Source organism: Physeter macrocephalus, unplaced genomic scaffold, assembly GCF_002837175.3.
Source record: "Physeter macrocephalus isolate SW-GA unplaced genomic scaffold, ASM283717v5 random_1513, whole genome shotgun sequence".
In the NCBI taxonomy this organism is placed as follows: domain Eukaryota; kingdom Metazoa; phylum Chordata; class Mammalia; order Artiodactyla; family Physeteridae; genus Physeter; species Physeter macrocephalus.
The window spans coordinates 1-25,000 of record NW_021147055.1 but is presented as its reverse complement, the minus strand read 5'-3'; the positions used below and the strand labels follow the sequence as shown (position 1 = coordinate 25,000).

General features: G+C 52.6%; 1 protein-coding gene across 2 annotated transcripts; it reads right to left on the bottom strand.

Annotated features, from left to right (window-relative positions):
• Nucleotides 1-13,623: 13,623 nt before the first annotated feature.
• Nucleotides 13,624-24,989, bottom strand: GPR68 (G protein-coupled receptor 68). 2 transcript variants are annotated; one of them, XM_028487338.2, is made up of 3 exons: nucleotides 19,175-24,989; nucleotides 17,896-18,088; nucleotides 13,624-15,595 (listed from the first exon to the last, which is right to left on the bottom strand). In XM_028487338.2, the coding sequence occupies exon 3, from the start codon at nucleotides 15,495-15,497 to the stop codon at nucleotides 14,382-14,384; it is 1,116 nt and encodes a 371-aa protein (XP_028343139.1). In that variant the 5' UTR covers nucleotides 15,498-15,595; nucleotides 17,896-18,088; nucleotides 19,175-24,989; the 3' UTR covers nucleotides 13,624-14,381. The 2 variants fall into 2 exon arrangements, with proteins under 2 accessions (XP_028343139.1, XP_028343140.1); XM_028487339.2 differs by lacking the exon at nucleotides 17,896-18,088.
• Between the last annotated feature and the right edge of the window lie 11 nt (nucleotides 24,990-25,000).

The following is a 25,000-nucleotide window of genomic DNA, read 5'->3' as shown; positions in this document are numbered from 1 at the left end:
CTCCCTCCAAGGAATTTACAACCCGGCAAGGGCACTGAAACCTCTGCTGGCACCATCAGCCATCCTACACGGTGCTAAGGTGTGAGGGCCCAAGGTGGAAAGAGGACCCTGTGGGCTGAAGGCTGGGAGGGATAAATCCAGTGGAAGGGGAGGCATCTGGGCAGGCGGAACGGCGGGAACAAAAACTGGGAGATGGGGACCAGCTTAGTGCTGGTTTGGGGAGACTGCCCTTGAGGTTGGCAGTGGCAAGCCATGGTGTGATAGGAGCAGAGGAGGGCTTCTGACCCCAGCATCCCCAAAGAGGGGGCCTGCAAGTCCTCCGAAACAGTTTGCAAAATTGTTCCATACATGGATTTTCCTGGGCAAGAATCCCTAGTTTCATCAGAGTCTCCAAGTAGTCTGGGGCCATTAAGAACCCCTGGCAGGGGAGGTCACGTTAGCCAGATGCAAGCAAAGCACGACTCCTGACTGAGGCTTCTACCTGAGGAGTGATAGCGAGCCACGCGAGGGTTCTGAGCGAGGAACCGGGGTCCCACTGGGTGGCTTTTGAGTGAGCTCCTCTGACTGCAGAGCCAACTGCGAAGGGCTGTGTGCAGTTCCAGGTGTTCCCCATAGACCAGTGCAGAGGCAGGACACACACGCACACGTACACACGCACACGTACACACGCACACACGTGCACACGCATGGCTGGCTTACGTGAACTCCCATGACTTACGTGACTCACGTGAACGTGCAGGGAAAACAAAAAGAGAGAAGGCCAGCCAGCCCTCTAAGTGGTTCCAGCGTTCTGCTCCCGGCCCTGGACCCTGAGCAGCGAGATGGCCCCTGGAGACTCGGCTGTGCCTACCTCAGGCCTCAGTTCCCACGGCTCTCGTGACACACCGATTGCAGGCTCAAACCCCCTCCCCAGCGGGTGCTCCTTGCAGAGCTGGGACCCGCCCACCCCGGAGAGAAGGTGGTGGCGCGTCAATCTCTATGAGGCACCTTCTAGGGGAATTCTCCAGAGTAACTGGATCACGGGAAATTGGGGCCAAAGCCCAGACTTTACCTCTAAATCCCAGGTCACAGTTGACTTCACCTGTGAGCGGACAGCTTCGCCTGAGGGCAGGTAGGAGGGTGGGAGGGCAGGCAGGAGGGTGGGAGGGCTGGGGACACCTGGAGAACAGCAGAGGCAGCTGGGGTGTTTGGCCTGCTGGAGAGAGGATTTGGGGGGGGGGCCGGAGATCTCGACAGCTTCCTGGGGGAGGGGCACAGATACCCTCCTCAGCCGCGTGAGAGACAAAAGCAGGCCCGAAGGCAGAGGTTCTGGTTCAACGTGAGGAAGAGCTTGTTCTCCTCAGAGCTACTGCCCAAGCCTGTGAGGAGGGAGCTCTCGGACACAGGGAACGGGTCAGGGTCGGGGGAGAGGTTTCTCGAGTTCCGTCAGGCTGACCACAAGGTCACTCCCAGACAGTCCAAACAGTCTCCTGCAACTTAAGGCTTCCCCAGTCTTATTTCCCCCAAAGGCATAGATTGCTAAATGAGGAAAAAACAAAGCAAAAAAAACCTCCTGGAAATCAGGAACCAGGTCTTTCGTATCTGCTTTCCCAGCAACTAGTGGAGGGAAACCCAGTGCTTGGTAAATCCTTGTTGAATGAATGAGTGTATGAATGAATGAATGAATGAATGCCGGGCTTTATTAAAGCAGTGATTCTTCCAAGTTTAGAGGCATCTAAAGGACCTTCCAGACAGCAGGAATCACCTCAGGGGCATCTTAAAGCGCACAGTGGGGCCCACCCCAGGGTTCCTGATTCGGTAGGTCTGAGATGGGTTAGAGAATCTGCATCTCTGACAAGTTCTCAGGCAATATTGCTGCTCCTGCTGCGGGGGCCACATTTGAGACCCTGGACTAGAGGGTGGGTTCTCAGCATCGTGGCAGAGGCTGGTGTGGGGAGATGGGAAGGCGATCCAGGAGACAGGAAGGTTCCTGAGCGTTGAGCCTGGAGACACCAGCTGAGATGGGGCTGGTGCTGTTGCAGGTCCCCCAGCCAGCCAGCAGCTGAGGTCCTGGGGCCCCTCGCTTGTGCGAAGCATCTCCATCCAGAGCCCCTCCCTGCCTCCTTCCTGTCCTTCTTTTACATTGTCTTGCACCCTTTCTGCTCCCTTTTTCCTTCTGCCTCTGTGTCTGTCTCCCTCCTGCACCCGCCCGCCCCCATTTCTCTCCAACACCTCCCGGATTGGTTTGACATCCCCGCTTTACGGAGGAGGGGGCTGAGGCTCTGAGAGGGAAGGTAGCTTGCCCAAAGCCACACAGCTAAGAGGCAGAGCTGAGTCTAGGCTCTCTGGCTCCATACTCTGAGCTCTTCCTGATGTGGCTCAGTAGTTTCCTAGTTTCTGGCAATGCCAGGGTGCAGGAGAGCAGGGGAAAGGGGGAGTTGCGCAGCTAAAGTGACATTTTCAGGGGAAATGGTCTGCCCTAAAGGGGCCCAGAGAGCCTTCTATGCTTTCTTTACACTTCCTGGATCTGAATTGGAAAAAAACACTCAGAGTGCCGCCTCACACATGATTCCTGATTCATGCAGACACAAAAGACTGAACCCAGCCAAAAAAGTTCACGCAGCCCCACGCTTACCCTCTGGGGATGGAAATTCTCCTGCCATATTTCCACCCAGTCTTCATAAATATATTAATAATGTACCACCCTTATAAGGAAAATAAAAGGGAACATCATTAAACCAAAATTACAAACACATTTTTGTATAGCCCCTCCTCTGGGCCAGGCCCAGGCTTGTTCTGGGAAATAGTGAGGGGTAAAGAACCCAGGGTCCACGGGGGAGGTAATTTCAGGAGCTGGGATAGAACTGTGCACACTGCTTGTGGGGACACAGAGAACAGGTGCTTGGCTCATTCAGAGAGCTCAAGGAAGGCTGCCTGGAAGAGGTGGCACTGAACTGGGTCTTGGTGGGCGAGTAGGATATAAGGAGCCAGGTGAGAAAGGGTGGGAAGGACCTTCCAGACAGCAGGACTCACAGAAGCGAAGGTGCAGAGACATGAAGCAGTGCGTTGTGCAGGGGATAACTAGAGTCGTCATACTGGAGTTCAGTAGGTCACTCCATGGAGACCCCTGGGTCATCAAGAGATGCCGGACAGAACTGTGGCCTGAGTTTTGGTGAAGTTTGGCTGGTTAGGAGCGGAGGAATGTCCCTCATCTCTGTTCTGTGTGTTGCTTATGAGAAGGGCCTCCCATATTCAGGGGATGTGATCATGACTGTAGCAGGAGTGGGTACCATGTTGAGGAACCCAGGGAAGGTGGCCACCACCATCCAGGGCACACCATGCCCACTCTGGCCCTTGGCTGTGCCGCAGGGGTTTTACTTGAGGGCAAAACATATTGTTGGAGGACATTTCCCCGAGCTTATCAGGAGCCAAGAGCTGATTGATGACACCTTACAGGAGGGACTAAGGATGGATGGATGGATGGATAGATGGATGGACAGACTGCTGGTAGGCTGTCTAGCTGGATGGATGAATGAATAAATCAATGGATAGATCAATGGATAATGGTTGGATGGATGATACAGAGAGGCAGGAACATGACTTCTGGCCTCCATCTGGCTACCATTCTCTTCCAGCACTTTCACCCCACTCCACTTTCTTTATATTTTTTAAATTGAGGTATAACTAACAGAGTAAAGCACGTAAGCTTCAGTGTACAGTGGTGAATTTTTACACACGTACACATCCATGCAGCCACCACCAAGATCACAATGCAGAACAGTTCCAACTTCCCAGGAGGCCCCTTTCTCCCAGCCCACGCTGAACGACAGCATCACCTGAAAATCAGCCCATTATGCTCCAAGCATGAATCCAGAGAGACCACCCGCACACTCAGCCTGGACACCCGGACGTCATCCTGGGGCCTCTTCCCTCATCCACAATGACTGGGCCCCGGGCCCTTCCCTCTCTGCACACTTCAGTCCTCTGTCCCTCTCCTCCTGCCCCCACTGCCCCCATCTCAGCCTGGACTGCTGTGGCAGCCCCCAGGCCCTCTGTCTCCAGCCACTCCCCGGTCAGGTCTCCTCCCCGCCCCACCACCTCCTCTTGGTGGGGCCTCCTTGAAGACGGTCTGCTCGTGTAGGGATTCCTGGGAATTTGCAGGCAGTCACCGTTGGCCCAGCTGGTCCCTGTGGCTCTTGGAGGCTGAGCGCCAGCCAGTTCCTAAGCTGTTGACTGATCTCGTGCACCCTGAGGACCCCCAGGGCTCTGCTGGGACCCAGAAGGTTGTGAATGGTGGGGGCAGGCAGTGTGCTAGTGGGAAATGGACCTGTGGTCCCAGAAGCCTTGCCCCCATAAAGAGAGGATGTGTCCCAATGGAGAAGAGAAATGGGAGAATAAAGTCCAAACAATTGACGGAAGATGCCATTCTGGGATGGGGACCCCTGGGAAGGGGCTCTTGGACAAAGGGCTTGCCTGGAAATGCTCTGGGCCTCCCTCCTACCTTGGGCCCCAGGGAAGAGTGGAAATGCAGGTTCTCAGGCCAGGTGCGCATAGAGACAGGTCCTAGGTGACATTTGCCAACACTTTCTCCCTTGTTTTGAAAAGTTTTCAGTGAGTGCTCTCCATAGCCCCTGGCTTGGCTCACTCCTGCTCTTGTCACCTGTGGTCCTAGTTGCCCCTCCTCCATAAAGTCTTTCTTGAGCCACTTCAATAAATGGGGTTGGGGGCCCCTGCTCTGTGCCGTGATCCCCATGGACTGTGCCTGCCTGATCAGTCATCTAGAATGTGACGGCCCCGGGAGTGTGGGGGGCAGAGACCATGTCACATTCACCACTGTATCCCTGGTTCAGGTCCTGGCACAAAGCAGGTGCTCAATAAAACTTTGATGGGTGATGGAATGAATGAGCAAATGCCTGAGCAGGAAGATGAGAACCTTTCTCTGGTCTGTCGTGATCCTCCTGCTCTAGATCCTTTTGTCCCCTTCCTTTGTTTGTAGAGGAGAAGAAGGAGGTTGTGCTTGACTTCTGCCCCTCGGGCACCATCCTCTCTCCTGTGTCTTCACCTAAGACCCACCTTCCTCAGGGGGACCTGAACTGTTCAACAAGGGACAGACACGTTAGTGGCTTAGACAAGTGGTTCTTTGGCACCTTGCTTTTGGAGGGAGGTGGAAGAAAGCAAATCAGATCACTTTTTAAAAAAAATCAGGAAGTCAAAGGAAGAAAGCTCTGGGCTGAAGACCAGAAAACCCAGACCTGCCAATAATAATCCACCTCATTTCATGAGCACCTACTGTGTGTCAAGAACCATGCTAGGTGCTTTACTTGCATTTTCTCTTTTTTTAAAAAAATTAATTAATTAATTTTGGCTGTGCCGTCTTAGTTGCGGCATGCGGGATCTTTTGCTGCGGCACGTGGGATCTTTAGTTGCGTCATGCGGACTCTTAGTTGCGGCATGCAGTCTTCTTAGTTGCGGCCTGTGGACTTCTTAGTTGCGGCATGTGAACTCTTAGTTGCAGCATGCATGTGGGATCTAGTTCTGGGATTGAACCCAGGCCCTCTGCATTGGGAGCACGGAGCCTTACCCACTGGACCACCAGGGAAGTCCTGCATTTTCTCATTTAATCCTCACAACAACCTTCTAAGGAGGCATTGTTATTATCAGCCACCTCCCCATTATACAGATGGGGACACTGAGGCACAGAGAGGTTAACACACCTTCCAGGAAAGATTCAAGTCAGATCTGTCTGATTCTAAACCACTCTGCCTGCTGGGCCCAGGATGGGGTTGCATTTTCTCCGTGGCTCTGCTCCCTCCAGATTCTCCCACAACTGCACCGGGTAAAGTCTAGAAGGTGACTGAAGCAGGGCTAACAGAAGCTAATAGCCAGGAGGAACTCTCAGGAGGAACAGGGGCCTTCCTGGCACAAAGGCCACTGGCAGATAATGCAGAGCTGGGCAGGGCTAGGTTGGCAGGAAGTAGCCAAGCTGCCCCTGCAAAAGTGAATCTTTAGTGTCTGTTAAGAAAATGCAGATTTCCATAAAAAACATACTATTTAGTTACATGAAGAAACAGCCCAAACTGTTCAAAGTAGCAGCTTCTGGGGAGTGGACTGGGGAGCCCATGAGGTGTGATGTAGGACACTGTTATTTTTCACTATGAGTCTTCCAGTGGTGTTAGTATTTTTAACCAACATTTTATTTTTAAAAAAGAGACTATGTCAAGTCAAACGTTCTTTTTCCACTTATAAATGTACGTATTTCTTTCTTTTTCCTCCCCCTCCGCTGCTTCTATCTCTGCCCCATTTCTTTCCAGGAAGAAAAAATGTTGGGCACCCTGGTGCAGCATGGAGGCCAGAGCGGAGTCTCGGGAACCCTAGGCATGGAGGTGGATGGGCTGCCCTTCCATGGCACTCACGCCCAGATGATCCGGAAGCTGGTAGACGTCACCATGGCGCAAGGGTGACCATGCACATTGCAGGCATGGGGGGTGCGTACTAGACGGATCTAGGGAGGAGTTCCCTGAGGGCCCCGGCTTTCTTCTACAACAGCCTCGCAAATAAACGCTGGCCCTGCGTGAGCCACGTGCTCCACACTGGCCTGGGTCACGGTGTGCCCACTTCCTGGGTTGGGGTTGGGGGTGGCGGGTAGTGCAGGTGATGTGGACCGAGCAAAACAGTCCTCTGCGGTCCCCAGTTTTGGCTTTTATTCCTAAGTGCCAGGAGGCATTGATTTCAACCCCCTCACCGTGGCTTCTTCTGGCCACCCACGCGGTCTGCTCTGAGAGTCTTCTGACCAGTCACTAATGGGGACGCCAGTGAGCAATGAACTTCCAGGCAGACACAGAGGGTCCTGAATAATCCCCCAGGCTAATTAAGAAACAGCAAAATGTACAACTGTGTAGTGTATATTAGGAAGCTCTGGGGCGTCACTAAAGCTTTACTCATCACCACCACCAACAAAATATTTATACCTTCGAAATGCTCTTTTTTTCAAACAACATTCTGTTTATTTAGGCAAAAGATTTATCTCCATCCTTACATTTATCTCCATCACTTCCCCTGTGCCCCTCCCCCTCCCTTACCCCCTTACATCCTGATCCTCCGCCGCAGAGCCTGACACCTCTCCCACCTCCTCCCCACCTGCTCACCCCCCACTCCAGAGCCAGACTCTGCCCTCCTTGCATAGAAGGGCAGCCACGTTCCCGGAGCCCGGGGGTGGGTCAGGACCTCCCAGGGCTTAGATCACTCACAGAGTCCTCTTCGACAACTCATCGGTTTGCCCTTATCTCCTTCACAACCTCCCACAGTACATTCCCCGACAAAATCCAAAGTGGAATCACTGACCACGTCCCATTACATTCACATATTAAGCCAGTACAGTATCTTGTGCTGGATCATCTAGATGGGGTAATGTAAGCAGCTTTTGGCAGGAAAGAGCTTTTGTCTTGTCACTTTAGCAAAATTATATTGTAACTAACCTTAAACCAGGCACCCCCTTGCTCTACTCATCTCTGGCTCAAGCACACCTTTCAAATCTTTTGCTCACACAATACCATGCCTAAGCTGTTGGTTCTTTCTGTAGATCAAAGAAGTAAAAATGAAGACTAATTAACAGATGACCAGATCTCTTCTCTAGCTTCCCCTTCAGTGATCTCAAGAACAAACTATTTGAATGAGGTAGCATCTAAAGGAAGATCACAAGGAGTCAGCGAGCCTTTCACGCAGTGGGAGATGTCAGTGAGTTTGATCCCCTATCTCAATGATTAACTGAGATTACTTTCCCTTTTCCCTTTAAAAACTTTCAAGGCCAAGCAGAATCTTTGGTGCTGGTTTTGGGGACACTAGTCCACCTTCTCCCCAGATTGCAGGCTTTCTGATTAAAAGCAACGTTTTCCATTTCTACCAACACTTGTCTCTCTAGTACTGATTTTTGAGCAGCGAGCAGCTGGACCTGAGTTCAGAAATAGTCACCCTGCTTCCCAGCTATGGCCCCAAATGTTTATTGTGCCTGTTTTATTTCCTTAAGCATGTCAAGGTTGATTCTTTTAGGGGCATACATTGTAAAGCGTGGAACACACACTATAGAAATTAAATTGTACACTCAACAGCAAAACCTAAGTGTGTAGTTCAGTGATCTGGGGTTAACTTCCAATGCTCCCTACACACGGTGTGGTGAAGCCTTTGGCCAGAAGTAGCTGGGGTGGGTGCTGTCCTGACATCCTTTTGTCATTCTGGTGGGGAGTCCCCACCTATGTGTCTGTGCTCCTGCTGGTGTGGCATCAGGGCCACTGTAATGTGCTCACCGTCCCTCTACATTTGTGACTTCTCACAGATCGGTGAACCCACCTCAGCTCTAAGCCTCACTGACCAGGTCTCCTCCAGTTACAATTTGTGTCCCTGATTTGGGTCTGCAGAGCTCCATGTAATGGGGGCCTCTGATTGAGAGTGCATCCTGGCATTGCTGAAATCTTGATGGCTAGAGAGAGATGAAACATCATCTGCTAAGGCTCCCAGGACTTTTCTGACTCATATTTTTTGGGAATACACGCTAATGGGCCTTTGGTTTTGCAATAGTAATAGCAGAATTCTATTCTGGCATGAAGAAGTTTGAAGCCTGACTGTAATAGGCTTCAGTTACTGAAGATAACTGTAATAGGTTATCTTCCCTGTGGGCAGAAGTTTATGGGGAGAGATTTAAGTCGTTTGGGAAAGAGGCTAAGACCTGGGTGGAACCCAAAGAAGGCTGAGAGTACAGGTCCTAGTTCTGGAGCAAAGCATTCAAAGGTCCCCCTGCAGGGAGAGACTGGCCTGTGGCCCTGCGGCAGGAGCTAAGGTGCAAGAAAGGGCCAGAAGATCCCTTAGCAGGATCCAGCCCAGGGACCACTGGAGCTCTGAGTTCTAGGATCCAGTCTTATGCTTTTCTGTCTACAATATGATTCCCACTTAGGCCTTTAGTAAAGTTTTGCTCAAGTTCACTCTAGTGTTGGCTGTCCTTTGGGGAAGGCCTGTGTCCACATCTGAGGCGGCATGGTAGGCATGGCTTTAACCTCGAGAAGCTGGTTACAGGGGGGCAAGAGGTGACCTACAGGAATAGTGGGGAGGCCCATGGTGAGAGATGGGCTGGGGTATCCACCAGGATGGATTTCTGAGGCGTGTGAGCATTCCTGGGCATTTCTAGGAATGTTGAGAGAGGATCCTGGTAAGCAGTGCCTGGGATGCTCTGTGGGTGTTCAAGGGCAGGCTGGAGACCTTGGGCACATCAAGGTGCACATGCCCCACAGACCCTGCAGGTGGGATTAGAAGTTAAGCGAGCCAGGAAGGGGGTCAGGGCTCCTTAGCCCCCGGCTATCCTCTGGCCAAGTGCCCCCCTCCTCGCTTAGCTGGGCAAGTCAATCCTCTGAGGTCGTCTCCTGCCTCTCATTGCACAGGCCCTGCTGACCGCCAGCCCCACCTTCGTCCAGCCCTCTGCATTCTACTACTTTCTGCCCATTCCATGTGGGTTCCACTGGCTCCACAGAGTCTAACTCTCAGATTCAGAAGACCACTGCTCCAGGCAGGATGGAGGTGTGGCTTAACAGCAATTCATATAAACTCAGTATATGTCAGTGATGTGATGTGCTTGCCAGAAAGGCCATAACGTCAGTAGAAGCACAGTGAGGTAAATGGTCCCTTTCTCCCCAGCACAGGTTGGACAGATTGTCTCACTTCAGATCCAAGCACCACAACTGAAGAAGTGGGTGTTGTTCAGATGAGGTACAAGAAGGTGAAAGCTCAAACCCTAAGTGGAGGTGGCTTGAAGATCTGTATGTCAGAGGCTGGCTGGATGCTCACTAATTCTGCTTCCTCTTCCTGCATACATAGGAAAGCTACATTTCCCAGCCTCCCTTGTAGTTAGGTTGGGGCTATGTGACTGGGATCTGGCCAATAGAATGTGAGTAGCAGGGATACCAACGACTTCCAGACTTGGCCATAACCCCCCTGTGAGATTCTTTTTGTGCTGCTTCCCCTGCCTCTGTGGATGGAAGGGGAAGACCCCGAGATGATGGAACCTCTTGATGGACAAATCCTGAATCACTGCTGTGACATGGGAAAAAGACTTGCCAGAAAGTAATTGCTCGTTGGACTTTGCATGAACAGGAGGTAAACTTTTATTGTTTTAAGGCAATGTGATTTGGGGGTATATTTGTTACTGCGGTATAATCCAGCCCTGTCTAATACAAGCTTGGAGATTTAACACTGAGAAGTGGGATATGAGACTTTTCTTCAAATACCAGTACCTAAAGGGTCATGTCTTTCCCGAGGCCAGAACTAAGGCCAGTGGAAAAAGTGGTTCCACTTTGGCTCATTAGGAGTTAAGATTTTCTGCCCAACCTTGGAATAACTTGTCTTGGGTAGTAGTGAATTGGTGTCATTGGTGGTACTTGCAGAGAAACTGGGCTGTCGTTTTGGGGAGATATACAGGGGATAATTCATAGGGAAGGAATTGGAGATCATGACCTCTGCAGGACTTTCTAACACTGATATCTAATGTCTAATCTACCAACGTCTTTCTGATAGTTGTTGAATTAAAGAAAATGGAATTGACACACCATTTCCCCAGAGCACTGGGCACCATTGTGACCCCAGGGTTATTGCCGTCAAAGACCATCATCTTGCCAGATGAATTCCTGGAGGCGGCAGGATCATGAGCTGCAAGAAGCACATTTTTCAGAAAAGCTTTGAACCAAGGAGGTCCAGATTCTGGCTCTTTCTTGGTGGTACCAGCCAGAGAAAAGCAGCAGATGGGGATGTATTCTGTGCTGAAAATTTCTCCCACACTTGTCTGGCCAAACCACAGACCAGTGTGTATAAACAGGAAGAAGAGCCCTCACCTTACTAAGCAACAGTGGTGAATGAGAAAGGAATCTAATTGCTTTTGCCACCTTCAGTCCAAACCAGATGGACCTTTTCTTCCACCTTTTATCTTAGGAAAGAAAGGAGTCTTAATCCCCAATAATATCCTTATTTAGTCTGTTTGGAAGAAGGATTGATTCTTCCAGAGCACTCCAGGACTCCAGAAATCTGACTCCAGGGAAGGATTAAGTGACAAAAAACCAAATTTACGTTTTAACAGGATGCATTTAATCCTTCATGATAAACATGGAGGTGCCACTGTTGAGAAGATGCTCCAGCTTAAAAAGGCTGATGACTAAATGTGGGGCTCCCCAAACACAACCCAAACAGTAAGAAGAGCCCCACAAGGGGTGGCTACAACAGGCCTTCCTGCTTTGGCAATCTTCACTAGTGATGAGGGGACTGATCAAGCCCTCCCTCACCGTGGGGAGCAGCTATTCAGGGGGTAGAAGGGGTCCTGTGTCCAAGGACAGGGAATGATATTTTCCAAACTGCAAGGCTGAGTTCTGTCTTCAGAGGGGAGGTGGCCAAATTAAGTCCCAGAGTGGATTTGCAACAATGTGCTGCAGAGCTCAAGACACTTCATGAATCTCAAGAGGAAGAAGGCCCTCCTTCTTTTGAAGGCTTCATCCTTCTTGGCCACTACTGGATAATCAAGGACAAATCCCCTAATTGCTGTTCAAGTTTTCTCTGAGAATGTCAATCCCTGGACCTTCCTGACTCTGTTGGGTATTTCATGGGCCCTCTAGATCCCCCTGGTGTTAGAAGACCCTCCCTCCCCATAAGAACTGCAGCACACTCCAGCTGTGGCTGGTTACTTTGCTTTATTTGCAGACTCAAGTTTGCTACGTAAATCCATTGCATGGTCCAACACACGTATACTTGGCATAAAAGAGAGGACAATACAAAAATACAACTCTTGATAGTAAATGGAACTGCCCTCAGCTCATGCCAGTTTATCCCAATGGGAATGTCCATGTTTAAGATCAAAACAGGAGGAAATTTGGAATGAGGATGCACGGAGGTCTCAACCAGTGTCACTGCCCTTGTAAGATCCTGGTCTGGGGCTGGGTGGCCTTTTTTTTCTACCTGCAGACCTGGTCAGTTCCTCCTCCGTGAAGGGGAAGAGAACCTCTTCAGGTTATGGAAGGCCATCCAGAAGGAGCTGGAGCAATCCCTGGAACCCCACTTCCTTAGGGCACACCCACCCTGGGCTATCAGTCTCTGGACACCTCTGATGGAAGGGTTAAGAAACTCAGGGTGAATCTACCTCTGGGAGAGGGGTGGGGAGATATGAAGAGAGATTGAAAAAATGTTCTCCCTGGCAGCCCTTTAACAGATTCCAGAAATCTTCTACTGATGCCAGCTTCTATCTTCCCATCCCTGGTCCCTCCCCGGGATTGAGCCCACCTAGCCTCTTAGCTGTGAGAGCTCAAATCCCAGGTCTTTGGGGGAAGTCAGAACTGGCTCCAGCCCACCGACCAGGAAATCTGAAGGGCTAGCATTTCTAAAAAGGTGGGCAGGTCCCTGGAGGAGCAAGAAGCTCCTCTGGTCCTTGGTATATCCCCCAGGCAGAGGCTTAATATGATTGGGCACGAAGTTGCAGGAGAGATTGGGCACAAAGTTGCAGGAGCCCTGTCACCAGCCTTCCAGGACAGAACAAGAGACGGCGGTCGGTACCCTGGTCTGCATGTGGCCCGTGGGCCCACTGTCACTCTCCAGGTGGGTGGGGTGGGACATCTGGCAGAGGAGCAGTGCTGAAGGACCAAGGAGGCAAGGCGAGCCCAAGGCCCCCTCCTCTTCTTGTCACAGGGGCTATTTAAACCACAGTGGAGCTCCACCCCGGGGCTTTGGGCTGAGAGATAACAGAGCATGCATCTCCGTGTTGTTTGTTTTGTTCTAAGAACTTGGGGAGAATGTCATGCTCCTCTCTGAGACTGCTAGGCACTCCAGTCTGTGTGGCAGGGGACACTGCCAGCAGTCACATGACCCTAGCCTCAGTGGCTTGGGGCAGAGCTGTCATGGAGACCCTGGCATTTTAACCGTGGACACACACAGACACACACAGACACACAGACACACACAGACACACACAGACACACACACACAGACACACACACACACAGACATACACACACAGAGACACAGACACACACACAGACACACACACACACACAGACACAGACATACACACACAGAGACACACACAGACACACACACACAGACACACACACACACACACAAAGTTGCAGGCTTCCGGGTCTGGTGCTTCAAGGCAGAGAGAAACAGAAGATGAATTGAGGCGAATCTGTGTAGGGAACTCAGTTGGACATACTGCTTTAGGCCTCTGTCCTGAACCTTGAACTTCAGTGCTGACTTTAAAGCACCACAGACATCGCCCTAGGGGGCCCCAGGGAGCCCCAGGATTTGTTTTCCATCAGCCCTGGGGCTTCGGGAATCTGCTCAACTCTCCTCGCGCGTGAAACTGTGACTTGGCTGTATCTGGTGCCTCGCCTCCTCCTGTTACTCCCCCACTGTCCCCCACAAACACACACTCTCAGTGCCCCAAACCCCTCCCTACATGCCTTCTCCCCGTCCAACCTCCGGGCCCACTCATCTTCCTTCCCACCCCTTCGTGGAGTGAGGCTCAAGTATGAATGATGACAATACACTTTCGTGTGTCACGCCCCCCCCCACCCCCGATTACACCAGTGCATTTGGACCGGTGTCATCTGTGACAACGGCATTATCGCCCTAGGGGGCCCCAGGGAGCCCCAGGGAGCCCCAGGATTTGTTTTCCATCAGCCCTGGGGCTTCGGGAATCTGCTCAACTCTCCTCGCGCGTGAAACTGTGACTTGGCTGTATCTGGTGCCTCGCCTCCTCCTGTTACTCCCCCACTGTCCCCCACAAACACACACTCTCAGTGCCCCAAACCCCTCCCTACATGCCTTCTCCCCGTCCAACCTCCGGGCCCACTCATCTTCCTTCCCACCCCTTCGTGGAGTGAGGCTCAAGTATGAATGATGACAATACACTTTCGTGTGTCACGCCCCCCCCCACCCCCGATTACACCAGTGCATTTGGACCGGTGTCATCTGTGACAACGGCATTGGAAGGCCCGGGCAGGTGTGCCCCCAGGGAGCCACTCTCATCTCCCAGGCCCCTCTCTCCATGTCCTCACACTCTGCGTCCCCCACCCGAGCTTCTCTTTGAAAACCTCCTGGAGGTGAGCAGGTCTCCCTCCCACCAGCCGCCCAGCTGGCAGCAGACGACCCCCACGCACTGTCGGGGCCTATCCCCACACTCAACAAGCAGCCCCGTCGGACTCGGCAGCCACAGCAGGTTCCCTGGAACCAGGGAGGTTGTGCTGCGGCCCAGACCCAGGGCCCCGCGGCCCAGGTCCATCGTCCCCTCCAGCAGCAAGAGGCACCTGCCTTGGCCAAGTGGGCAGCAGCTGTCGAGCACGCTCAGGCCTTGCTTCGCCCCGCACGCGGGTGATGGGGCGACACAGCTAGGCCAGTCCGCCCGCTGGGGACCCTCCCGCTCCGGGTGGTTGAGAGGTCTGGAAGGCCGGGTGGAGCTTCGTCAGCACGTTGGGCTCCTCGTTCTTCCCTGAGGGCTCGGGGGTGCCCAATGGGTAGGCCTCCCGGGCCCGGGCCGTGCTGGCGCAGGTGAGGAAGGCCAGGCAGGCCCCACGGAGGCGGGCCAGGTCCCTGTGCGTGGTCTCGCTGACGAAGCAGTAGAGCACGGGGTCGGCCACGCAGTTGAAGCTGGTGAGGAGCAGGGAGAAGTGGTAGGCGTCGAAGATGCCCTTGGCGAAGTGGCAGCTGGACTCCCAGAGGCTGCGCACAAGCAGCAGCGCGTGGTAGGGCAGGAAGCAGGCCAGGAAGATGACCACGGTGCTGAGCACCAGCCGCTGGATCTGGTCCTTGCGGCTCTTCTGGGTGCCGTGGCTGCGGCGCACGGCCCGCAGGATGCCCCGGTACGAGGCCAGTAGCAGGCAGATGGGGAAGAGGAAGCCCACCAGGAAGCGGTAGTAGTTGATGCTGCGCTGCCGGGGCTCGAGCGGGTAGTGCTCGAAGCAGACGCGGTGCCGGTCCCGGTCCTCCACCACCTCTTCGTGCATGAGAAAGTAGATGCTGGTCAGCAGCTCCTTGGCCCAGATGAGCACGCTGACGCCCACGGCGGCCTTCAGGGTGCGGAACTGATGGAAGCGGAAGGGATGGGCCACGGCCAGGTAGCGGTCGATGGAGATGCAGCAGAGGAAGCCCACGCTGATGTAGATGTTCTCGTACAGGAGGATGCCGCACAGCTGGCAGGACAGGTCGCCGTGGGACCAGTTGTCGTGCTGCAGCACGTACTGCAGCCAGAAGGGGAGCGAGCAAATGTAGAAGAGGTCGGCCACTGTCAGGTTGCACAGGTACACGCCCAGCTCATTCCGGGCCTTGATCTGCAGGTAGCCGAAGTAGAGGGACAGGCAGTTGGCTGGGAAGCCCACCACCAGCACCGTGACATAGACCACCGGCGCCAGCGTCTGGTGGATGGTGTGGTCGATGGCACAGCTCAGCGAGCCGTTGTCTCCAGTGATGTTCCCCATCTTTGGGCCTGAAGGGGCCTCACCCATCATGGGCTCAGGAATGCACCAGTCTCTCTACCGCCATCTTGTTTCTAGGATGTGGTTCAAGCTGTAGCAAAGGCTGGGCCTCATTGGTGATGGGTAAGGCCCTGAAAGTCAAAGGTGGAAAGGCTTAGGATAAGAGGAGCTAACATTTATATAGCACCTACTGTATGTCAGGCACTCTTCTAAGTGCCTCACTTAATTTAGAAGATGATCCAGCCAACCAACTCCAACTCAACTGAAATGTTATTTATGTCTCCCCAGCCCCCTTCCCTGGCTTCCTGTCCCTTATTTACTTTCCTGGTCCCTCGGTGCAGCAGGCAAGGCCTGGAGCTGGCTCCAGCGAAGCTCCAAGGGAAGCTCAAGGTGAAGAACAATCCCAACCCGCATAACAGTGAGGGCCCTATAGCCACTCTCTTCTGCAGCATTCAGCACCATTCACATTTTTCCTACTTGCTCACAGGAATGTACCAGGTCAGTAAACTCTGAGGTCACAGCCCCTCCTCGGGGCCTCTCCATACAGCACAACAGAGGCCCAGCCTGGTCCACATCCTGCTGTGCTCTGGCAAGAAAAAAGGCTAAGCTTCCCACAGGGCGCTGCTACCTCACCTCCGTGGAACTGGGAACCTAGCACAGGGGGCCAGGCACCGACAGACATGAGCACCAGGCTAGGGTCAGCTGCTCACAGGCTGCGCAAGTCGTTTACACTTTCTTAGCCTCAGTTTCCTCATCCATAAAATAGGGATGTGGGAATTCCCTGGCAGTCCAGTGGTTAGGACTCGGCGCTTTCACTGCTGGGGCCTGGGTTCAGTCGCTGGTTGGGGAACTAAGATCCTGCAAGCCGTGCCACGAGGCCAATAAATAAATAAATAAATAAAATGAGGATGAAAACACCTGCCCTCAGGGTCCGTAGCAGGGCCACATAAGATATGTCAAAACGCATGTCATTGTTTTTCCAAAGGCAATGAGGCAGAATAAAAGATGGTAGTCTTACTCGCATTCGTGAAAAGTTCACATTGTTGAGAATTTAACAGAGAAAATGCTATTGCTATATATACAAATACATTTGAACAAGACAGAACAAAAATTTTTTGGTGTAGGCCTACTTTATAAATTAATATATCAAAATGAAAGGACTGAGCTGCTCTATTGATTTAACGCTTCTGGCTCAGATGAAAACTCTCACTGTGTCTAAATTAACTTTTTTGTTGTTGTTGTTTGTAACCATCCTTCCAAGGAGACTTTTTAGACATTTTGTTTCCTAACCACCTGCCCCCATGAAATTTGAATATCCCAGATGTATTTCATATCTGTTTATGTATCACGGGCTTTTGGAGGGTGACAAATCACTATAATATCTAAGATTTTTGTCACCCCACCTAAGAACCAATGTTCACCCCGCCTTGAGAATGCATTGTCTATCTGGCTGCAAATTCCAAATGAACGGGGTCTGCGTTAACTTGTTTTGTGGTATTAGCAGATCAATCTTGCCCTTTGCTGTCTCTTCACCATGAAGCTGAGACTCACAGACCAGACGGGAAACCCCTTCCACAACCAACAACGTCTCATCACCTGCTGACCAGGGTCCCTTCCTCCGCAGCCTCCCTCCTGCTGGCTCCTGACTGGCCCTGTAGGCACCAGAGCCCGGGCTCAGCCTGGAAGTTGGCAGAGCCTTCTGGGAAGGGGCCCAGAGATATTCCAGCCCAGCAGTTCCAGTCCTGGGGTTCATGGAGGATAAACTTGAGGGCTTCCCCCGAAATCACAGGCTCAAACTTGTAAATATGTAAGTATGTGCCTTTTTTCCTGGAAAAGGGTCCTGTGGCTTTCATAAGAGTCTCTAAAATGGGCGAGAGATGGGTCTGGCCCAAAGCTGCCCCCTCTCACCTGGACTCCCGGTGGCTCTCTCCGTGGCCAAGCCTCCCCCCACCCCAGTGCTCCCATGCACACCCCTGACCATTATCCCCCGGGGCAGCCACAGCAATCTTTCCAAAATACAAACTGGATCCTCCTCTTCCTTGTTTAAAACCCACTGAGACGGTTTCACAGTGAGTTATCACACCCACAGTAAAACTCCCAGACTCTTACAAGACCCAGCATGATCCGGCCCCAGCTCCGCCTACCTTGTCTGCTGCCACCACACTCCAGCCTCGCTGGCCAGCTTTCTGGGCCTCGTCACCTGGCCTCGCTCCAGTCTCTCCTGGAGTGCTGCCCCCTGCCCTCTCCCCACCTCCACCTCCACCTCAAGGCTGCTCCTTTGCCGCCAGGCCTCAGCTTAAACACCACCCCCTTGTGAGGCTCTCCCTGACCACCCCACTAAAGCAGCCCCTCCCCCATCACCATCACGCCTTCCTGTTTCATGGCTCCGCAGAGCTCCCATCGGTGTCTGAGATTTTTCTTGTTTATTTACTTGTCTGCCTGCTGATGATTTGTCTCCTCCACGAGGATGTAAATTCCAAGAGGGCCTTGTGCACCTTGAACAGTGCCTGGCACACCACGGGCACTCCTGAGTACTTCTAGAATGAATAAGTGAATGCCACTTCCCCATTTTACAGATGAGGAGACTGAGGTTCGAAAGGGGAAGTCACTTGCCCACAGCCAGTCTAAGGAAGGAAGCATGGGCATTAGAGTCCAGGTCTCCTTTCTCCAAGTCCCACCTCCCTGCCACGTCTAGTCCCCACCTGAGCCTCCCCGCACCCTCTCGGTCCCTGGAAGATGGGGACTCCGAGGAGGGCTCACCTCCCCATCCTCTCCAGGATACAGGCCCGGATTTCAGTGTTGGTGGTGGAGGGAGGGGCTTCTTGTTGTTGTTTTCAATTGTGGTTTGATATATATAACATAAAATTTACCATGTTAACCATTTTTAAGCGTACAGTTCAGTGGCATTAAGTACGTTCACACTGTTGTGCAGCCATCACCACCATCCACCTCCGGAACTTTTTCAGCTTCCGCAGCTGAAAATCTGTACTCATTAAACACTAACTCCCCATCCTCCCTCCCCCAAGCCCTTGGCAACCACCAGTCCACTTTGTGTCTCTATGAATTTGACTGCTCTAGGTACCTCCTATAAGTGGAGTCGCACGGTATTTATCTTTTTGTGGCTGGCTTATTTCACTTAGCATAACGTCCTCGAGGTTCATCCATGTAGTAGCATATATCAGAATTCCTTCCTTTTAAAGGCCCAATAATATTCCATTATATGTATAGACTGCATTTTGGTTTTCCATTTATTTGTCAGTGGACATTTGGGTTGTTTCTACCTTCTGGCTCTCATGAATAATGCTGCTGTGAACATGGGTATACTACTTGAGTCCCTGCTTTCAGTTCTTTTGGGTATATACCCAGAAGTAGAATTGCTGGATCATATGGCAGCTCTATTTTTAATTTTTTGAGGAACTGCATTCTGTTTTCCACAGCGGGCTGCACCATTTTACATTCCCACCAACAATGCACAAGGGTGTTTTCTTGTTTTTTGCTGTTTGTGTTTTTGTTTATATGTTTTGATGGTGAGAGGAAGGGGCGAAGGGGCAGCTGAGGCCTGTGACCCCTAAACTCTGCACAGCCCCGCGAGTCAAAATTTGGCCCCATTCGTCCTCCTCTTGCCAGCCCTCCTGTCCCTGGATCCCAGGCCCACACCTGAGCGGTCCCCCAGGGACACCCACCCAGGACGTCCGTGTCTCTGAATTTACCTCGGGTTCTCCGCAGTCCACATAAAATCTACCCACAGGAAGATAAAAATCCATTCATCAGCACGGGCTCCCGGGCGCCAACAAAATCAGGCAAAGGAAACCAAAGTGAAAACACGTCCTGTCAGGTCTTAGGAATTCGTTGAGAGTCACCTGGCCGAAGCGTATCATTTGCTAATGCTGAGTGTACGCATGTGTGAGGCGGGCTGGTGTGACCGTTGGTGGGTTCCGCTTTCGCAGGCTGATGATAAGCGAATTCGGGCAAGCAAAGCCAGAAATACTCAAGTCTGCAGGGCAAAGAAGAAACACATACGACGTTTCGAGGAAAACACCTCCTCCACACACACACGGCATCGCCTCTGTGATGTCAATGCCGTCAACACTCTGATGACTCCCAGACGTCCTCCCCACCCCCGGGTGGAAGGCTGACAGAACCAGCTTCTTTCCGCTGCACAGGGCACGCTCTGTGAGGCCCACCCTGCTTTCATCATTTTCTCCACTAGTCTGTTCTTGGAGGTGGCATCTCCTCCTGCCCAGTCACTCATGTTGGATGGCTGGCCTTCAGCTTCCTCCCTCATCTTCGTCCACAGCATCCACTTGATTACTCAGTTCTACCATTTTCGACTCCTAAATATTTCCCACATCCGTCTCCTCCTCTTTTAGCTCCCTCCCCAGTGCCCCCCAGATTGGCTTGGTCAAGACTGCCTCCCCAGAATCAGTGCACGGCCTCCTATGGGATTCCCTGTCTCCACCGCACCACCCTCAAAGCCATCCTCTAAAACAGAAACCTAACCTAATCACTCCTGCTTCAGACCCTTCAATGGCTCTCCAATCATCCATCCATCTGTCCATCCACCCATCCACTCGTTGACTTATTCGTTGTTACAGCAAATACTTATTGAGTGTCTATTATTATATGGAAGGCACTGTACTAGACACTGGCCCCTGGCGTAATTCAAGTTGTTTTTAGTCTCATGGGAGAGGGGAGAAGAAAAGAGAGGATTAGCTCCCAGGGAGAGTACAGGACATTAAGGGAGTTCACAGGAGGTGAACTAACCCAGCTAGAAAAGCCTTCCTGAGCAGCACTCTACTCAAAGACCAGAAGAAGGGGGAAGGGCAGCCAGGGAAGAGGGGAGTTTCTGCCTGTGGAAATAGTGCATGCAACAGGCCAAATGCCAGAGAGAGAGAGAGAACGGGCACCTGTGTGGAACTGAAAGTAGCTTGGCACAAACAGCTAGGTGTGAGGAGGGCGTGGCCAGAGAGGGGACAACAAACAGCTGTAGAAACTGTCAACTAGTGAGGAGGAGCTGGGGACAATCAGGGACAAATCTGAGATGTTCTTCAGTGCTTGGTCCTCGTAATCTCCCCCAAATTATCTGTTAGATGGATGGATGTGTGAAGAGGTAGGTGGGTGGATGAGGGGATGGATGGATGGATGGATGGGTAGTTGGATGAATAAGATGAATAAATGGAAGGATGAGGGGGTAGGTGGATAGACGGATGAGTGAACAGGTGGACAGATGGATGAATGGATGGATGGGTAAAAGGGGTTTTGAGGTGGGTGCTGGGACAATGGAAACATTATTAATAGAAACAGAAAAGTGAGAGGGAGGAATCACTGTGGCCTCCTCTCCAGCCCCCTAGCATCTGCTTAAGCTGCCGGAGCTGGTCGCAGAGGGCCCTGCTTTTTCACCCGGGCCTCATCACAACCAGCCCTCCCTTTTGCCACTCCCTGAGGACAGGCACCCCTCCACGGAAACTACATCTTGCCAGGAATGTCCCTTCTCTACCTGCTGTCCACAGAAAGCTGGCTCCCCCAAATCAAAGGCACAGTGGGTGCAAAGTGTTCTATAAATGGAAACACGTAGATGGGATGGAAGGACCAAGCCATACCGAGTGAGAGCCCTCCACATTCCAGGAATGTTTTTGCGCATTCATTCTCTCTCTCAACACTACTCTCACCAGCGCCCATTTTACAGATGAACAAACTGAGGCTGCTCAAGATTCTGAAACCAAGTGGGGCCCTTCAGGGTTCCCGGGCATGGAGGCCTTTTTTTATCCCCTGTTTCTTGTAGGCAAGACTCCAGCCTCCGTGACCTTCCCTGAGTTCCAAAGGGCAGATTGGAACAGTGGCTAATCAAGGGAGGAGCAGCCAAGAAACCACCTGAGACAAAATTAAACGGACCAGAGAAGCTCATCAAGATTAGGAGACCAGGGCTTCCCTGGTGGCGCAGTGGCTGAGAATCTGCCTGCCAATGCAGGGAACACGGGTTCGTGCCCCGGTCCGGAAAGGTCCCACGTGCCGCGGAGCAGCTAGGCCCGTGAGCCACAACTACTGATCCTGCGCGTCTGGAGCTTGTGCTCCACAAGAGAGGCCCGCGCACCGCGATGAAGAGTGGCCCCCGCTCGCCGCAACTAGAGAAAGCCCACGCACAGAAACGAAGACCCAACACAGCCAAAAATAAATAAATAAGTTAATTAATTTAAAAAAAAAGAAAGATTAGGAGACCAACCACCTGAGACAAGATTAAAGGAGTGCAGGCCCTACGCAGACCCTTATCTTGTCAGAGATCCCACCCTTGAACCATTGCTATAAAACCCTTCATCACATCCTCTGGGATTGGAACACATAGTTTTTCGAGGTGGGACCCTCCCCCCCGCCCTGCCCAGGGTCCCCCTTTGCCTGGCAAAGTAATAAAGCTATCCTTTTCTACTTCACCCAAAACTCTGTCTCCAAGATTCAATTCGGCTCTGGTGTACGGAGAAGCTGAGCTTTCGGCAACAGTTCCACAGCTACGACGTAGGCCAGGTTTTGAACTCAGACTGGTCCACGCTTTCCTTCACACCGTGCTGTCTTTCTGTTCATCACAGTTGTTACAGAGTGACCGCCCTCACCTCCAGGCTTTGCCAGGCTCCAGTCCATACATATGCCAACACGAGGCCACCAGGCTTGGGCTTGGGCCAGCCCCCTGCACCTGGCAGGTCAACCATTTCCTCACCACCCATGGAGGAAAACCTACTGTGTGCCCGGGGCTGGGATCCCCAAGGTGGAGGGGATTGGGGCAAAGAATCAAAACACAGAGCTGCTGCATCTACCTCATTTCATCATCCAGCTAAGAAACCGAGAGACTACACAGGAAGCAGCACAACACTAAGAGCAAAACTGTTAGACAAACGCCCATCAGCATAGAGGCCTCCGAGGACTCGAACGTCCAAGAGCAGTTAAGCTCCCAAAGGCATGAAGGGCCTCTGACTCAAGCTGGGAGCCGCCTGCACATTCCAAACCAGAAGGCAGAGGTGCCCAGTGCCGTTCAGCTGCCGCATAAACAGTGGTTTAATCTGTCACCCGTCTCTTCCCAGTGGTGGCACACTGGCACACACACAGTTAGTCACTGGCCCGGCAGCCCTGCTCAGGGGAGCCCCCAGCATGCCGAGCTGGGGAGTTTCCTCAGTGTATTTAAACACGCTTTAAACAGGGCTGCTCCATTTCCTAAAAGTACCCTTTTCAGAGGCTGTTGATGTTTCCCTCTGGGGTGGGTGTAGAATCAGGCTGCATCTTCCCCTTAGTCCCCAGCTTTCCCCGAAACAGCCTCAATCCAGCAACAGCAAGGAGACAATCTCATTTCTAAAGCCCTCATAAGGGTCTCAGAGTTCAATCCCATCTGGGCTCACAAAGTTGCTGTGAGTCGATGGGGCTGACACTGTGAACCCATTTCACAGAATCTGAAGCCCAGAGAGGCTAACCTAGTTGCTCAAGCTCATACAGTAAGTGGGGTGGATCTACATCCAGAACCCAGGCTTCTAGGCACCAACTCGCTGCCTTTGAGCTCTTTTGACCACAGACCACAGTGAGGAATGCACTTGTCACTGTAACCAGCACAAAGAGACATCACACACACAGACACACATAGACCCAGAGCAGTACTTACCCTACCACTTGCCATGCACTCTGATCATTCTACTCTATTTTGTTTTTCTTAAGGGCGTGAGCTGCTAAATTGATTTCCTGAGCCGCTCATGGGTCATGATCCTGTTTGGAAACAGCTGGACTGACCCCTGCCTGCTCAGGGTCCGGACCCCAGGAAGGGGACTGTGGTTGCCGCCAGGTGAGGGAGGAACAGCCTCAGGGGATCTGGGTCCTCTCTGACTCTGCCCGCCCGCCAAAGCTCTGCCCTCAAACCTCAAAGAGCCGGCTTCCTCCCAGGGCTCGCTCGCTCGCAGAGGCCCGGGGAGGAGAACGCCCCTGGCCCAGCCCTGGCGGACCCCCCTCGGGTGACCCTGCAGCCAGGACCCAAGCTCCCCCTCCTGCGATCTCCCGCTGGCCACTCCTCCCAGTTCAGACTAGAAAATCCCCGCTGGAGGCTGCCCATTCCCGAGCTGAGGCAGAATCATGTGAACTCAGATCTGGTGTCAGGCTGGGTGGCTGTGAGGAACGCTCGCCAGCCAGAGGATGAGGGCGGCCGGACAGCTCCCTGCAGGCACCCCGGGCCTGCCTTCCGCACACCCCAGACCTTGCGGGGAATGCTAAAGCCTGAATTAGGGGCAGGGACCCCAGGGACTTGGGGGATGCAGGAGGAGCGGGGTGCGCTGATTCTACCCATCCAACCACCTTTGAGCACCTACAAGACACCAGGAGATACAGGATGTTGAACCCCTGAGCCAGGGATCTTGACTTGAGCCAGACAGGCTGACACTCAGATAACTAGAAAGTACCACGGACACAACAGCAACGGCACATCGGCAAGGGCAGAGGAAGCTTGTTTCCACTCCCCCACCCCGGGCAGTCACCCTGCAGCAGCTAGCAGCCAACATCTGGGTCAGTGGGTCACACTACATTAGCAAATACCCGGGAGCTTATAAAAAATAACACCATTGCCCAGGCCCCACCCCAGACGAATTAAATCACACTCTCTGGAGACAAGGTGCCAGCGCCAGTGTTTTTAAAAAAGCTCTCTGGGCGATTCCAGAGGGCGGCCAGGAGGAGAAGAACTGATGTGGAGGCGGGTGGATCCTGTTCTGCAGACCAACAGAGCTACGGCATCAGAGGAATTCTCTGGAATTCCCGCATCAGAGGAATTCTCTGGGTCATGAGTAAGGCGAGCATCGCTGTCTGTAAACAGCGTGGTCCAGAGCCGGGAGCAAGCACGGGGCTCTGGCCTCATGGGGTCTTCCGGCTCTCAGGACTGTTTCCTAAACTCCCTCAGCACAGCAGGGCCGGTGGGACCCCTGGAGGTCACCTGGCTCAGCCTCCTCATTTTACAGATGGGGAAACTCAGGCCCAAAGGGGCAAAGGCTCTAGATAGGGTCTTACAGCTAAATAATAGAGCTGTGATTCTCCAAATCGGCTGCGGTGCTATTTTGGCTTAACCTCCTCCCTCCAAGGTGTCCCCTTGGAAGCTGACTGTAGGAATGTTGCTATAGAGCCAGGAAGCCAACGTCCACCATGAGCGGGGGTCACTGAGGATGTGCATTCTCCCTGTTTTGTTGGGTGATCTGTGGTTTCATCTTCTCCAGAGAGTGAATCACTACAGTCCTGACGGGGGCCTGTTTTGGTTGGGGGCCCAGGAAATATCCCCCTCTGTGGGGCCTGGGCCTCCAAGCAAATGCTCCTCTGTCACCTGCACCAGAAGCCTCTGCCTTGTTACAATGCAGTGGTGCCTGTAGACATAGAGGCTATTTTTTCTTTTTTCTTTCGGCCGTGCAGCGCGGCATGCGGGAACTTAGCTCCCCGACCAGGGATCGAACCCGTGCCCCCTGCAGTGGAAGAGCGGAGTCTTAACCGCTGAACCGCCAGGGAAGCCCCAGGGGCTGTTTCTGAGTGTAGAAGTC